The following is a 13,583-nucleotide window of genomic DNA, read 5'->3' as shown; positions in this document are numbered from 1 at the left end:
AGCGTCCTCCTGGATTCTGCCGTGGCAATTGGGAAGGAAATAGTGACTCCAAACAGACTGGTGCACCTGTGTTCCCATTTTCAGTCCTCCAGAATCTCTGACCATAAAGATGGTGGGTAAATGAGGCTGTGTTGTGTTTTCTAATTACTTTTGAAGAGTTTAAAAAATTCAGGATGCTCATGAGGCTGCTGACAGAACAAGTGATAATGTCAGTAAAAGGAAACAAGTGTATTCATAGGCTTCAGTTTCTTTTACTGCAATGAGGAACCCATTTCTGTGCCAGTTCTGGTAAGTGGAGGGCTGTTGATATGTGATTGCAATATCCCAGTGGCCAGTTAGGAGGTGGTGCCAACGCCTGTGTTTGTGGTCTTGCTGCAGAAGCATTCAGTTGCCACCACCAGTTTCAGTGGGGAAGAGTATCTGGGCCTTTGGCTAGCCTGGGGTGTTCATTGACACAAATGTAGTAACTGCATTCTGCCAGAAGCACTTCTGCAGCTGGTTCCAGTAAGATCCTGAATCAGTAACTTCTCCTAGGTACTCCACAGTTAGGAGCTGAGTGAAGTTAACAGTTCAAAAGTCATGTGCAGGCAACTCTTGATTAAGGTTGCAAGGGTTTCGCTGGAGCCTTGTTATGTAAGAGAGACAAACATTAGAACAAGGAAAGACAGCTAGGAAACTTCTGATTAATAAAGTGATATGATGATTTACATTCTTGAAGTATGGAGAAATGAGTAATCTAAATCTTTACAGCCTTCTCAACGTCCAGTCTAAGGCCAGACCAACACTGGTGCTGTACTTTCTGGTTTGTGCATACACAGCCTTGGAAAATTAAAGCTTAAATCAATCTGTACATTACAAATATGGAAGTAACATGTCAAAAGATGGAGCAGTAGCAGTGGGTTGCTGCCATGTATTTTTAGTGTTTATGTTCCAGCTCTTAAGTCCACAGAGAAATGGTAAAGACTACTTTGGTTATTACCAGCCTTGGAGCTTCATCCAGAAGCTTCTTGTGTAGTGAAAGCCTTTCTCTTTTATTAATTTTTGTAATTCATTTATTCATTTCAGGCTTTGGTATGGATGAGATTGTAAATTCATTTTTTATGTAACATCCAGGATAGCATTCTGCCTTTCACGTGGCCAGAGACAAATATACTTCTGATCACATTCTTGTGTCAGAAGTGTTACTGATTTCCATTCACACTTGGCACCAAAAGTCATTTGAACCTTGTGGGTACTGAATAGAATATTTCCAACCCAGGGCAGACCTTGTTTAGCACCATTTGTCAGTAATAGAATATTCTTTAAATCATTCTTTAGCACTTTGTAAACTTCCTCATGTGATGGGTTATGTCACAAGCATTGCTTTTTGTTTAGGGACACTTGAACATGAGGACTTGATGCTAAACAAAAAAGCCCTCCTCTGTGGTGTTTGGCTCATTTTCAAATGTCATAAGGAAGTAATCTTTACTGTGATGCTGTAAGGAAGAGGAATACACACTATTTCTGGGAGAAACAAATAATATTCTCTCACATCTTTTTTAAAGGAAACAGTTTGTTATTTGTAATAGCTTTTAACTTGGCATTATAAATTGTGCCTTCACATAAAGCTTTGATAAGCTGCAAACTGAACAGGCAGCACATCTGTGAGTCTTAAATACTCAATATCATAATATCTATTCATTGTGGGAGTCCTTGACCTTAAACTGTAAGAACTAGTCTTTAGAGCTTTGTGCTCCACCATGTCACTTCCCTCAGTGTCACCCCAAAGAGCAGGGGTGAGCCGAGGTGAGAGTAGGCTGAAGCAAGTCCCTGACACACAACACTGCTGGACATGGACCTGCACTGCCACTTGGTCTGTGCCTTTCCTGCAGCCTCCTCTGCTACTCAGAGCTGATGTACCTCTGCAGGAGCATGAGCCAGCTGGTGCATCTTTCAACTTTTGTATTATTTGATTAATTTATCTTATACTTCTGTCAAGCCAGGTTTTATGAAATAGTGTTAACTGAAGTACACAGTAGTCATCAAGTACTCCTTTCAGCTTGTGATTAAGCAGAGCAGACACATTAACTTTAAAAAAAAACCTGCTCTTTGAAGGCCATTTTCTGTTTTCCTCATAATTGTGTGTGATATTTAAAATAGGTTTTTTTAAATTTAGAAGCAGAGGGAGGCATCTGTCACTTGCACCTAAGAGTTTAACAGTGTTTGTCACTCAGGGAGAGGTCCCTGGCATTTTCACTTCACTTGCAGAATCTGAAGAGGAAAGTTCTGTGACTGCTGTTTGCTGTCCTCACCTGTGGACACTGAACTTACCCCTTCTGTAATTATCATCCTGGGTGACTTTGCCCCCAGAAGAATCTGTTTTCATGTTCTGGATTAATCCATTTTGAAAAGGAATAATTGGGTTTTGTTTTTTTTAATCAGCAGCTTCTGAGCCACCTTGGTTTGGGTGCTTCACAGAATCATTCAGCCCAATCCCCACCTTTTCCCCATCCCAGAGTGCCACATCCTGGCCTTCCTTGGACACCTCCAGGGATGGGGACTCCAAACCTCCCTGGCAGCCCCTTCCAATGCTTGACAACCCTTTCTGTGAGGAAACTCATCCTGATGTCCAACCTGAACCTCCTCTGGCACAGCTCCAGGCTATATTGCTATCCCATTTAAATATTTTCTTGCAGCTGCAGCCTTCAGACTGAATGGCCTCATTAGCCATGGGCTTCCTTCTGCCAGGGTTCAGCATCATCTGTTTAAAAAATACCACACTTAATATCTTTTTACTGTGACAGCTTATTTTTTGCACCATCTCTGAAATTCATTCTTGTTGAGAGGAGTTTAAAACTGCTGGTGTTTTGCTTAATATTCTCCCCTTCTACAGAATGGATTTTAAAAGATACAAAACTGACAATAAATTCTTGTAGCTGATGAGGTTGACTCATGTTCTGCATTGAATAAAATCACCCAGAATCTGGGATTTTTTCAGTCTTGCTTCAATTTCTTAGCAGTCATTTCATCTACCGAAAGTGGGCTGTGTCTCGGCTAGTGTGAGACAAGGAACAAGGAAAACTGTTTGAAAAGAAATGTCAAACAGAAGTTAGTCTGGAAAATATTGTATTATCCTGGTGGACACAGGCAAAGGTTGTATATTTTGGAGCCACCTTCCTCATACTGAGTCAGTCTGAGGACTGACTTTTTGTGCTTAAAAATAGAGTATTTTGGTTTCCACAATTGTGCAACTGCAAGGCCTACTTTCTCTTTTATTTTCTTTTTTCCCCTCCCATTTCTAGAGGTAACAGAAATGGTGTGTTTAACCACAGTTTACAGTACAGAATCAGACACCTGTTGAGTCTTGGAGCTTTCTTTCCCCCAAGAGTTCTGTTGAGTTTGTCCTTTTCCTAGCTGGAAGTATCTCACAGAGCACATTGCAGCTTTCTGGCCAAGATTTCAAAAGTAATTCTCAGATTGCTTTTGAGGTGCTTAACTCAGGAGACCTTCAAAGGGCACACAGCAGCTCTCTGACAGTTGGGACTCAGGGGACAAGCAGGAGGAAATTGCTTATTCTCCACTAGCATGGCTCTGAGTTAGGGGGTACTGCTGACACGGTGATGATCATTTTATAGCTATTTCAGAAACATGGTTTAAGAATATCGAGATGTCCAAATCCTGCTCCCAGCTGACAGAATAGAGCCTGTAGGATGTCACAGTGACCCTATGCCAAGCCTGGTTATTTCTAATTGATTAAATGCAAAGAAAAGGCATCCAGGGTTTATTAGGAAATTGGAGATGGAGAGCCAATCCCTACACTGTAGCTTCATTACCCTCTTAAGCAAAGGTGCAACTTTGATAGCTGAGGTAATTATACAAAGAATGTACACAATATGAGTGGTATTTTGCATAAAAAGTAACTTGAATGCAATCCATGTGTGGTTGAGAGAGGAACAGAATCATAAACCCTTTGATCTAACAATGAGGCTTTGAAAGGAACAGATTGGGTACAGTAGTGAGCCTATAATCTGCTCACTTTATTGCACTATATGAGGAGGGCCTTATTTACTACTTAGGAAATGTTTTCAATTTTATAAATATCTGAAAGAAATCACAGCTCATAATTATGTAGCTTTGCTCCACACAACTCTGTAACACTCGTAAGAACCTCTGGAATTCACCAGGACTGTTAAATGGGAGACACAAATCTTGCCTTTGTGCTCTATCCAGTTCTGTCCTGGTCTGTACTAACAAAGGCAGTCTGGATAAATGCTTATCAGGATGTTTACTTTCCATGTTCTTGGGTTCTGAGCCGAAGCCATTGGAATCAAAGGGAGAGATTCCCGTGTACCTCAGTAGCATTCACCATCTTAAACTGTTTTTCTCTACTTGGAATACCCAGAGGAGTGGCCTCTGCCCAATCGTGGTTACCGGAATTAAAAGTGAAACAGTTTTGTTAATCCAGTTTTACAAAACGTAGTGTCTGCAGCAGCCTGGGTGGACAAGTTCAAGAGGTGGGTGTGATGCTGAAGGCAAATATATCTTTCATTACAAGACCCTACCAAAACCATGCACAAGCTGTTATTTCTTGTGTCCTTTTCCAAAGTTGTGAGACACTGTGTGGGCAGAAACTTGAGAAGTCACCTTCTCTGCAGTGGTTGTTCCACTAAATCAAGACATTAACTGCCAGGATTTCTCTCTTACGAATGTGAAGTCATTGCAGGGTGCCAGTCATCTGTCTTTCACACATGCAGCTTTGCTCTTCCATTAAAAAAAATGGGACTTCAAAAGCAAAAACATGGGAGAAAATCAGGATCAGAGATGTTACATTGGATGAGGACTTTGACACTTCATGGAAGTACAGAAACTGTTGATCCCCAAAAACACCACGAGGAAGAGGAGCAGTGTGCTCTTTTGGAGAATTCTCAGATTGCAATTTAAGTCTTTGAAGCTGGTACATGAGAAGGAGGAAGGGATGTCATAGCGGTTTTCAGCTTGTACTGGTCAGAGAGGTCTTGAGCTGCCCAAATCTAATGGCAGTGTTGTAAGTTACAGAAAATTCCCCTTCATTTCCCCTTCTGCCAGGTTTCAGATGACTAAATCAAAAGTACTCATAAAATAAGGTGAGGCAAGAACATGTTTTTGACCAAAAAAGTTGCTCTTTCTGTTCCTTAAGTGATGTACACAGTCTGCATCATCTCCTCATGCTTTGGAGGCTGTGGTCCATACCCCTTGCTGCAAGAGTTGGGTGAAACATTTGAACTGAGTGAAGTTCTTGTTTTGCATCTTATCCTTTCAGAAATGGAGACAAAAATTGTTATGGCTGTAATAGCACCTGCTAATTAATCTGTAACAATCCTTTGATGTGTGTACTAGGACTGTTTGTTATAGATTAACCCCTGTGACTGGGCCCACTCCATAAAGCCACCCATCACTTTCTAGAATCTGACCTTGTCAACACATATTCCTCCACATCTCTTTTTTGTATTTTCAGTAAGTGACTTTTCAAACTCCCAAACTCCCATTCCAAATGTAGCTTCAAAGACCATCTTCTCTGTCACTGTGGTCAACAGATGTCCCAATCAGCATTGTGTTTACTGAATGAAAACCAGGCTAAATGCTATGTCCCTAGCCTGGAATTCCTGTAGAGGACAATGAAGGAAAAACAGCACCATTGGTGTACCTGCATCCTTCACTGGTGAACTGCTGAGTCCAGTTTGGGCCTCCAGTACACAAAGACAGAGTTCAGCGGTCATCAAGGCGACTGGGACTGGGGCATGGTGCCGCCTCATGAGGAAAGGCTGGAGGAACAGGGCTTGTTCAGCCAGGAGAAGAGGAGCAGCCTTCCAGTGGCTTTCAGGTCACTGAGGAGACTCTTTACAGGTGTGGGAAGATGAGAATCGATGGGCAGAAGTTGAAATGAGAAGTCCAGCCTGGGTATAAGGAGAAATCCCCACAAGGGTAGCCCAGCAGCAGAGTAAGTTGCACAGGTTGTTGTGCAGTCTGGTTCCTCAGAAGTGCTCAGGACCAGTCTGGATCAAGCCCTCACCTCACAGCTGACCCTGCTTTGGGCAGGAGGTTGAACTAGATGAAGTGCTGAGGTCCTTCCAACCTGCCTTCTCCTGTGAACCTGTGCATGACATCAGTTGTTACTGAGTTCGTTTCAGTTATGGGAGTTGTGTTTGAGGAGTATTCCACAAATCCCAGCAGTATTCAATGTACCCTGTCTCAGTAACTGCTTCAGGTTCCCTTGCATGTTGAGTTTGCTTGCTGGGCAGTTCCACATGAAGAAACAATTGTTCTGTTCAATGATGGAGGATTAATCAGAGTAAGTGTGCCCATATTCCCAAAGCAGACCTTCTGTATGTGACAGAGCCACAGCCCCAGGGACACAGGTAAGCCTCAGGTGTAAGCAGCACTGCCTGGAGTGAACTTGCATGGCAAAGACTGCTCATTGCCTGCTGACTGACAAGGTGGGGTGAGTGTTTCTCCAGCTGTACAATCACTGGATGATCAACTAGCAAGTTAGAAGATGTCGTGAGAAGATACATTCATACTGAAGTCTTTATTTAGATTTGTGATAGGAGACAAAATTTCTTCAGTTAGTTCAAAGATTCACTCCATGAATTGGAGGTTGCTGCAGTGTGGCAGAAGATTGTGTTCTGGGATGCTCCACAGAGACCAAATGGAGAAATTGTCTGCATTTCAGTGTGTAAGTAATTGAGCTGGACTTGCAGCTCAAAATCAATGGAAACTGACTAAAAATAACTCTGAAGAATGTGCCATGGAAATTGTCTTTTTTGATAGGGGAAGATAAATAGTTGCTAGAGAAGGAGCTGTAAGCTCACACCCCACACCCTGTGGCTCCATTTCACTGTCGGGAAGGGCAGAGGGGAGGCAATTTCCCTCTCACAGAAAGTTTTGAAAGTGTGATGTAATTCACACACACTGAAAGTTGTGCTGACATGCAAGACTGTAGTGCTAACTGTAGTGCTTAGCCAGGAGTCCTTAAAAGCAATTGAGGTAGTAAAACAGTGCATATATATAAAGCAGAGCCATCAAATTACCTGAGAAAGGGCCTGTCTCCATGCAGAAAACACGGAAAGCGGGTCAGCATGCTTTGGTTTTGTGTAGGCTAAGATACACTGTACAGTGTGACACCTGAATGTGCAGGGAACAACTGGGTAGGTAAAGGCAGGTGTAAGGGAAAGAGACTCAGAGGTCACCAATAAAGAGAAGCACATAAGTTTTACTGAAGTCGTTCCAACAGTGCTGTGTGTGTTTTGGACTAAAAACATCAACACTTTTAGATTCAGAACTCAAGTTACTTCTATGCTTCAATATTCTGTTCTTCATTTTGGCCCAGAAATTTATGGATTGCATTTTCAAAACCAGTATTCAAATATCTTCTGTTACCTGTCTTTGGTTAGAGATTCTACTGGCCTTGGTCAGTGTTCTCTTACTGAAATTGGAGTTTCTTCTTCAGACCATGCTTTTAGTAAAGAAGACATTTGCAGCTCTGTAGTTCACTGTTATATTTCAAGCATAAAACTGACTTTGCATGCTGTAATCTCACAGTCTTTTTTTTTTTTTTTTTTTTTTCCTGTTCTGCTGTGACAAGCATGGATTGCAGGAGCAGAAGTATCAAACACTGTTCTATAACTTTTCCTGATCCATATGCCAGCTTTTCCTTAGGCTGCACACAGAAACATCTTCAGTGGAGTGAAATGCTGTCCAGGAGTGCAGGACACAGAGCCCAGCTTGTGACAGCCACACGCAGAACACCAGGGTTTAGGCCCAGTCAGCTGCTAATTGCTACTTTGCTCTTTTTTTGCTGTAATTTTGTCTTTGCTGCTGCAGCTGTGGCTGAGGATATCTGAGGGGTGAGTCAAGAGGTGCCAGCAATCGCTTCTGCCTGAGCCAACGTGCAGCCAGGCACAACCAAGTGTGAGTGTTGGATGGCTTTGGTCCTCCCTCACTTCCTCACCCCTGGGAATTTTGGAGGGGTGACTGATGAGGGAATTCTGTTCTTTCTGCATGTCTGAGTTTGGCCTAAATGACAGTGAGCAGACAGGAAGGAATGGGTTTACTGGCACGTCTCTGCAAATTTAGCACTCTCCTTAACTTTCGTTTTCACCCTCAGATGGTCAGACTGGGAAATTTTCCACCCTGTCCTGCCATCGTCTGACATTCAATCTTCCTCTGGAGAGCAGGACGTGGCAAACAAAACATTTCACTTTCCACACCAAACTGCTGCTTTAAGCATAACTTAATTCTGCAGAAATTAAAAAGGAGTCCAGACAGGGCTGGGATCCTACTTTTATTTGCATATTTTCAAGTGCCAAGGCCTGGATCTTTTATTTTGCTTTTGGCAGAGTTGTTATCCCCACTTTATCAGGAACATTTTGAAATAATAAAGAGGTCAATGATGAAGGGGCTACAGTTAATGGTGAATATCTTAAAGACCTTAAAGGAATAGTCAGCAATCAGAACACCAACCAACCCCCCCCCCCAAAAACAACAACAACAACAACAACAACAACAACAACAACAACAAAAAACCCACCACACCCACACACCAAAACAAAACAACCCCACACCCACCAGAGTTGCCATCTTACAAAGTTTAGGGGAAGATTCAAACCAAACAAATTTTCTATTTTCTTTGAGAACTGAAAAACAAAAGTAGTGTAAAAGAAGACAAGTTATGGTAGTCAATGAGAGGAGATATTTGAGAGCAGTAGTTGTTATTAATTGTACCTTTGTCAGAAACCATCACACAAGGAAATCCTAGCAAATCTGAGATGCCAAGTGTTTACAGGGGCTGCAGTGCTGTATTTATTGTGCTGTCACGTGCAGCAGTGCTGCAAGAGACATCTCAGACAATAGTCAAATTAGGAAAGGGACTTAGGAAGAGCTCACTAATAACCTGTGAAGTGTTGGGACAGTTGGACATCTCTTTGGGTTCCATGAAGTTGGGAAGATCAGCCCTTGTAGTCACCAGCTTTGCCTCAGTGCAGTAGTTCTTTGAAGACTCAAAATGCCCTGGTCCCAGAGGAGCAACCTTCCCACCTGAGCTTGACTCGTAAATGTTTTCAGGAATAGGGCTTCTTGAGCTCATGCAGAATCTTGCAGATATGATTTGTATTCTAATATCAGACACAGAATGTGACTCACTTGGAAGGAAATTGCAGAGAGACGATTGTTGAGACTACACACCATCAGACACTCAGAAACAAAACAAAAGTTAACTCAAGATGACAGCACTGAATAGGTCAAAGTCTGCTCTGAAAGGGCACCTCTTTCATCAAAGTTAATGCAAGGAAAGCAACCAGGTTTTGCACTCTGATATGGCAGAGGAAGAAGTGTCTGTGCAAAAGTAGGAAATATGGGCAGAATTGGTTTTCTGAAGGAAAAATTTTCCAAGCCCTGTAGAATATTTGTAGAAGGAGTGCCCAATGAGCTTGTTTAACTAATGTCTGGTCCACCTGAGCAATGAATAGTTCTCTCTTGTTCTTACTGTACAGAGGGAGTTTTATTATTGATTTCAAGTGAGTAAAAAAACAGGTCTTGTCTGGGCAACAGGAGTGATTAAGCAGTTCCCCTGAATGGCTGTACCTCAGCCAGTCCTTTTAACAATTCTCCTAAGGAATGATGTTTCTCCTCCTCTGGTTATCCCAAATCTGCATTTTCCTATCCAATCCCTACATGACCTTTCCTAGATTTCAGCAGTCCTAATCACAGGGAAATAAGGAGGGTAAATAATAAAAGCTTAGAACTCACTGAATTCAAGTAAACTTCTACTAAGACATGTTCTTATAGTACTAGATATTAAGATTCTCCATGTTCTATAGAAGAAAGGGGATAATAAGAAAGGGAAATATGCAAAGAGACTTTTTTTAACCCTGTTACAAAGTAGCAAATGCAAAGAAGAATGTAAAGGCAGAATTTTCTGGCATGGCATTGAGTGGCACAGCTCTCACCCATCATTTCTACCTGCTGATTATATCTGTCTGATGACTGGGATATTTTAGACAAAGGGATTCACCTCCTAATTCTGGTGAGAGGAAAGGCACCACATTAAAGAAAAATCAAGCTGTGAAAATTCATGAGCAGTGGATGCTGAGCAGCACAGGCTTGATAAAGCCAAGCAAATGAGTGCTCAGAAAACAAGGTCTGTTTATCACGAGATTCATCTCTAGCAGTCCTGGATGGGATGCATACAGGGGATCTCATGCATGTACATGTGTGCACAGCACTTGCTTTGCCTCTAGAAATGCTTTACACAATCGTTTCATTCAACATACACAATATGTTCATTTTCAAATAGAGAAGCTAGACACAGAGGGAAGAAAACACCTTGTCCAAGCTTGCCCAATAAAAGAATGTCAGATGAGAAAAGAACATGCATTTCCTCATTTCTCTGGCTGCTTTATGCCTCATTTCTATAGATCTTAGGTCAGCAACTATAAATCTTCCTAGTTATCAGTTACTCATTTTAGTCAGCAAATTTATAAGTCATCTTTAATTTGTGAACAGTTTCTTTAAACAGCCATACATAATACCAATAAACAAGTAAGGCAGGTCAAAATCCTTGTTGGGGCACTATCTGGCACCACCCTCCTGGGCTGCAGGTGCCTGACAGCACTGGCCCTGCTGCCAGCCCTGTCCCAAGGGGCTTCTGCCTTCCAGGCTGCAAGGAGAAGCCTGGTTTTGTAAAATGTACGTGTCCACAAGTTGTCTTACACTGAAGATCAGCTCAGCAATCCCATCTTCCTCATCCAGCTGTCCCCCTGATATTGCCACAAACAGCATGGTGGGAATGGTTTGTACTTCAGGAAGTTGCAGTTTCCTTCCGGTATTCCCAATATTTTGGAAAAGCATCAAGGGACAAATCTCACAGGCAGCAATAGGCAGAACAGGGAGCTCTAGAGAGCAAGAAATTCTACAAAAGCTCAATTGAGAAGGATCCTTTAAAACTTGATCAGAAGGAAGAAGTATATGTATGTGAAACTTAAAATACCTGTCTTCAGTTGTAAGCACATGGTTAAATGCTTGTCTGGCCTGTATTGTAAAACTCTACAGCTCTGTAACATTTCTCTTGAAGTTGCTCACTCTCTCCCTACAGCCATAAAGCTTTACAGGAGGTACCTGGAGATAGGCCACACAGGGATAAAAGCTGTAAGAAGCCCTTGAGCATTCATTTCTTTTGATTATAGCACTGTGTTCAAGGCTGGAAGCAGCATTCAGTGTGATACTTTGCCCTTTGCAGGAGCACAGGCAGGAGTCCAGGCTGCAGCATGCCAAGGGAAGGAAGGGATGCTGACAGCATCAAGAGCTGCCTCCCTCCTATACAGGTTATGTAATGCTGCTCACGCTGCAGACACACACCCTCCACTCCTCCAAGCAAGGCAGGACAGGATCAGGGGAATCCCCGATTTCACTATCCATGTCCAGCCTTCCTCGCAGCTATTTTGCATACATGGTCCTGCACTATAAAATGCTTTTGGAGCCCGGGAGGGATACAGAGCCTGAGAGGGGAAAGGCAGGAAACTCTGACAGAGAGGAGTCTCTCCTGGCAGGGCTGGGACACCTCACAAAAGCACGGTAAGAAGCACCATATCCAGGTGTTCATTCTGTCATTCATTTACTGCGGCTCACAGATAATTACATGGCAAACTGTATCTTTTTCTCTGTATTAGGAGCAAAGTGTTGGACTCAGTCTCCTGCTCTAGTTCCAAGCTGTCCAGCTGCCCTGAAAACTTTGTTCCTCCTTTCTGCTGATTTAAAGGTTTGTGCATATAACAGGTGACACTATCAGTGCTATCCACAGAACCCTGCGGTGCAGGACACAAAGCAGCTTCTTGCTCTGAGAGCCAGTGAAGGCAAATGTGAGTCTACTCTCTTCCTTTGTGCTTTTTCTTATTATCTTTTTTTCCTGTTATTATGTTTTGTCTTTTTTCTCATTTTCCTAATTTTCTTCCTTTTCCTCCTTTTTCTCCCTTTGTATTGTTTTTCCCTTTTTCCTTTTTCTTTCTTTCCTTCTTTGTTGCTATGTTTCTTTCTTTTCTTCCCCCTCTCCACTTCTCTCTTTTCCTCCAGTATTTTACAAAATTGTATAGGCACATCACATCATTTTTTATTGCAGAATAATAATTTAGATTTTTTTCCTATTTTGTAACTGTAGAGAAATGCTTATTACACATTGTTTCTCTCACCTGGAGTAGTAAAAAACCCTAATACCTTGTAGTTTCCCCGTAGACAGTTGGATGGATTTCTCCTCTTGTGTGACTGTACAGCAGACAGTATTTTCAGAGTCCAGCATAAATTTAACTTTTACCACAGAAGTAATATAAATATCAAAATAAGACATAATTTACATCAGGAATATGTGACAATGTCTATTTTCTTCTTTTTTCTCTGACTTCTTGGAAATAGCAGGTTTTGATTTCTCTTCTGAACCAGATTCAAATGCTGGGGCTAATTCTCTTAGCAATTTACTGGCTTGATTTTTCTCTTCTGTCACACCTTCCCTAGCACAAAATCCATCTTACACTCAGAAATGAGCAGAAAATGTATGTTAAAATGAATGGCATAAACTTTGTACGCTCTTGTGTAAATGCTATGTGTTACATTGAAGTAAGTGCTATAGATCTTAGAAACCACAGACTTCAGCCTCTCAGAATCCTGTTGGTTTCTGGTGGGTAGATACACTGCAAAATGTTTTGATTCATTTATGAAGAAGGTTCTTTTCGTTATTGTGTGAATAACAGCGCAAGGTTTCACATCCCTTTTCTAAGCTCGTGGTCTGCTCAGACATCAATATTTGCTGCTTTACACGGCCAGGGGTCATCTGAAATCCTCTTGCCAGTATTTTAGATTAGTACATGGTTGCACATAAATGTTACTTTTAGTATCACTATCCTAAGAATCAAGTAATTGTCATTTTAAACACAGGATGTTGGTTAGATGTGATCACTTAGGCTGGTGTTTCTCAGAGATGTTAAAGGGAGTTGCCTTCTTGGGTAAAAACTGACCTTGTTGGGTTTTTTATGTCCTTAGAAGTGTTCCCACATCACAAGGTTTCAGCACAGTGAAGTAAAACCACAAAAAAAAAAGCATACAGAATGCTGTGCCCGTGGCACTTTGCGTTCAGATCTCATGGTGCCAAGAGCCGGTACCCCAAAGAGAAGGATATCAACAACAACGTGGAGAAAAATAGGAAAATCCATGGGTAAGACCCTGGTTTTTAATGGGTTCATAGTTTATCTTTGATTTGAAAAGGGAAGATATTAAGTGGTTTGGGTCCTGGAGAAACCTGTAATGTGTTTCAAAAATACTGATATTGACCAAAGAACTGTGGGTTTCTGGGTGGTGTAACTTGGTAATGAACATTAAACACTTGTGTTAAACAGTCATTGAGGATAATAAATCGTCTTGTTTTCTCTTTCATAGTCTTAAATGTATTTGGTGTGTTATCATGGTTTCAGATATTCTAACTTTCAGGAGGTGTGTATGCTATAAAATTAGCAAAGTGATTATTTATACTGTAATTAAGTTGGTGAAGTAGTTCTGTGATGCAGTTCATACACAACACTGTATAA

At 41.7% G+C, this 13,583-nt stretch overlaps 1 protein-coding gene across 6 annotated transcripts in view; it reads left to right on the top strand.

Moving 5' to 3' along the window:
* Positions 1-13,583, top strand: part of NOS2 (nitric oxide synthase 2) — a 30,140-nt gene that overhangs the window by 973 nt on the left and 15,584 nt on the right. For 3 of the 6 annotated variants that reach the window (XM_066333598.1, XM_066333596.1, XM_066333592.1), the window contains exons 2-3: positions 11,682-11,770; positions 13,042-13,213. In XM_066333598.1, coding sequence (XP_066189695.1) covers positions 13,107-13,213 — 107 coding nt within the window. In that variant the 5' untranslated portion in view covers positions 11,682-11,770; positions 13,042-13,106. Of the gene's footprint in view, positions 1-6,209; positions 6,692-11,251; positions 11,587-11,681; positions 11,871-13,041; positions 13,214-13,583 lie in introns of those variants that run through there. The other 3 variants (XM_066333593.1, XM_066333594.1, XM_066333595.1) reach the window with 3 other exon arrangements.

This window comes from Sylvia atricapilla, chromosome 20 (assembly GCF_009819655.1).
Source record: "Sylvia atricapilla isolate bSylAtr1 chromosome 20, bSylAtr1.pri, whole genome shotgun sequence".
NCBI classification, from domain to species: Eukaryota; Metazoa; Chordata; class Aves; order Passeriformes; family Sylviidae; genus Sylvia; species Sylvia atricapilla.
This window is presented reverse-complemented; position numbering and strand designations above follow the sequence as displayed.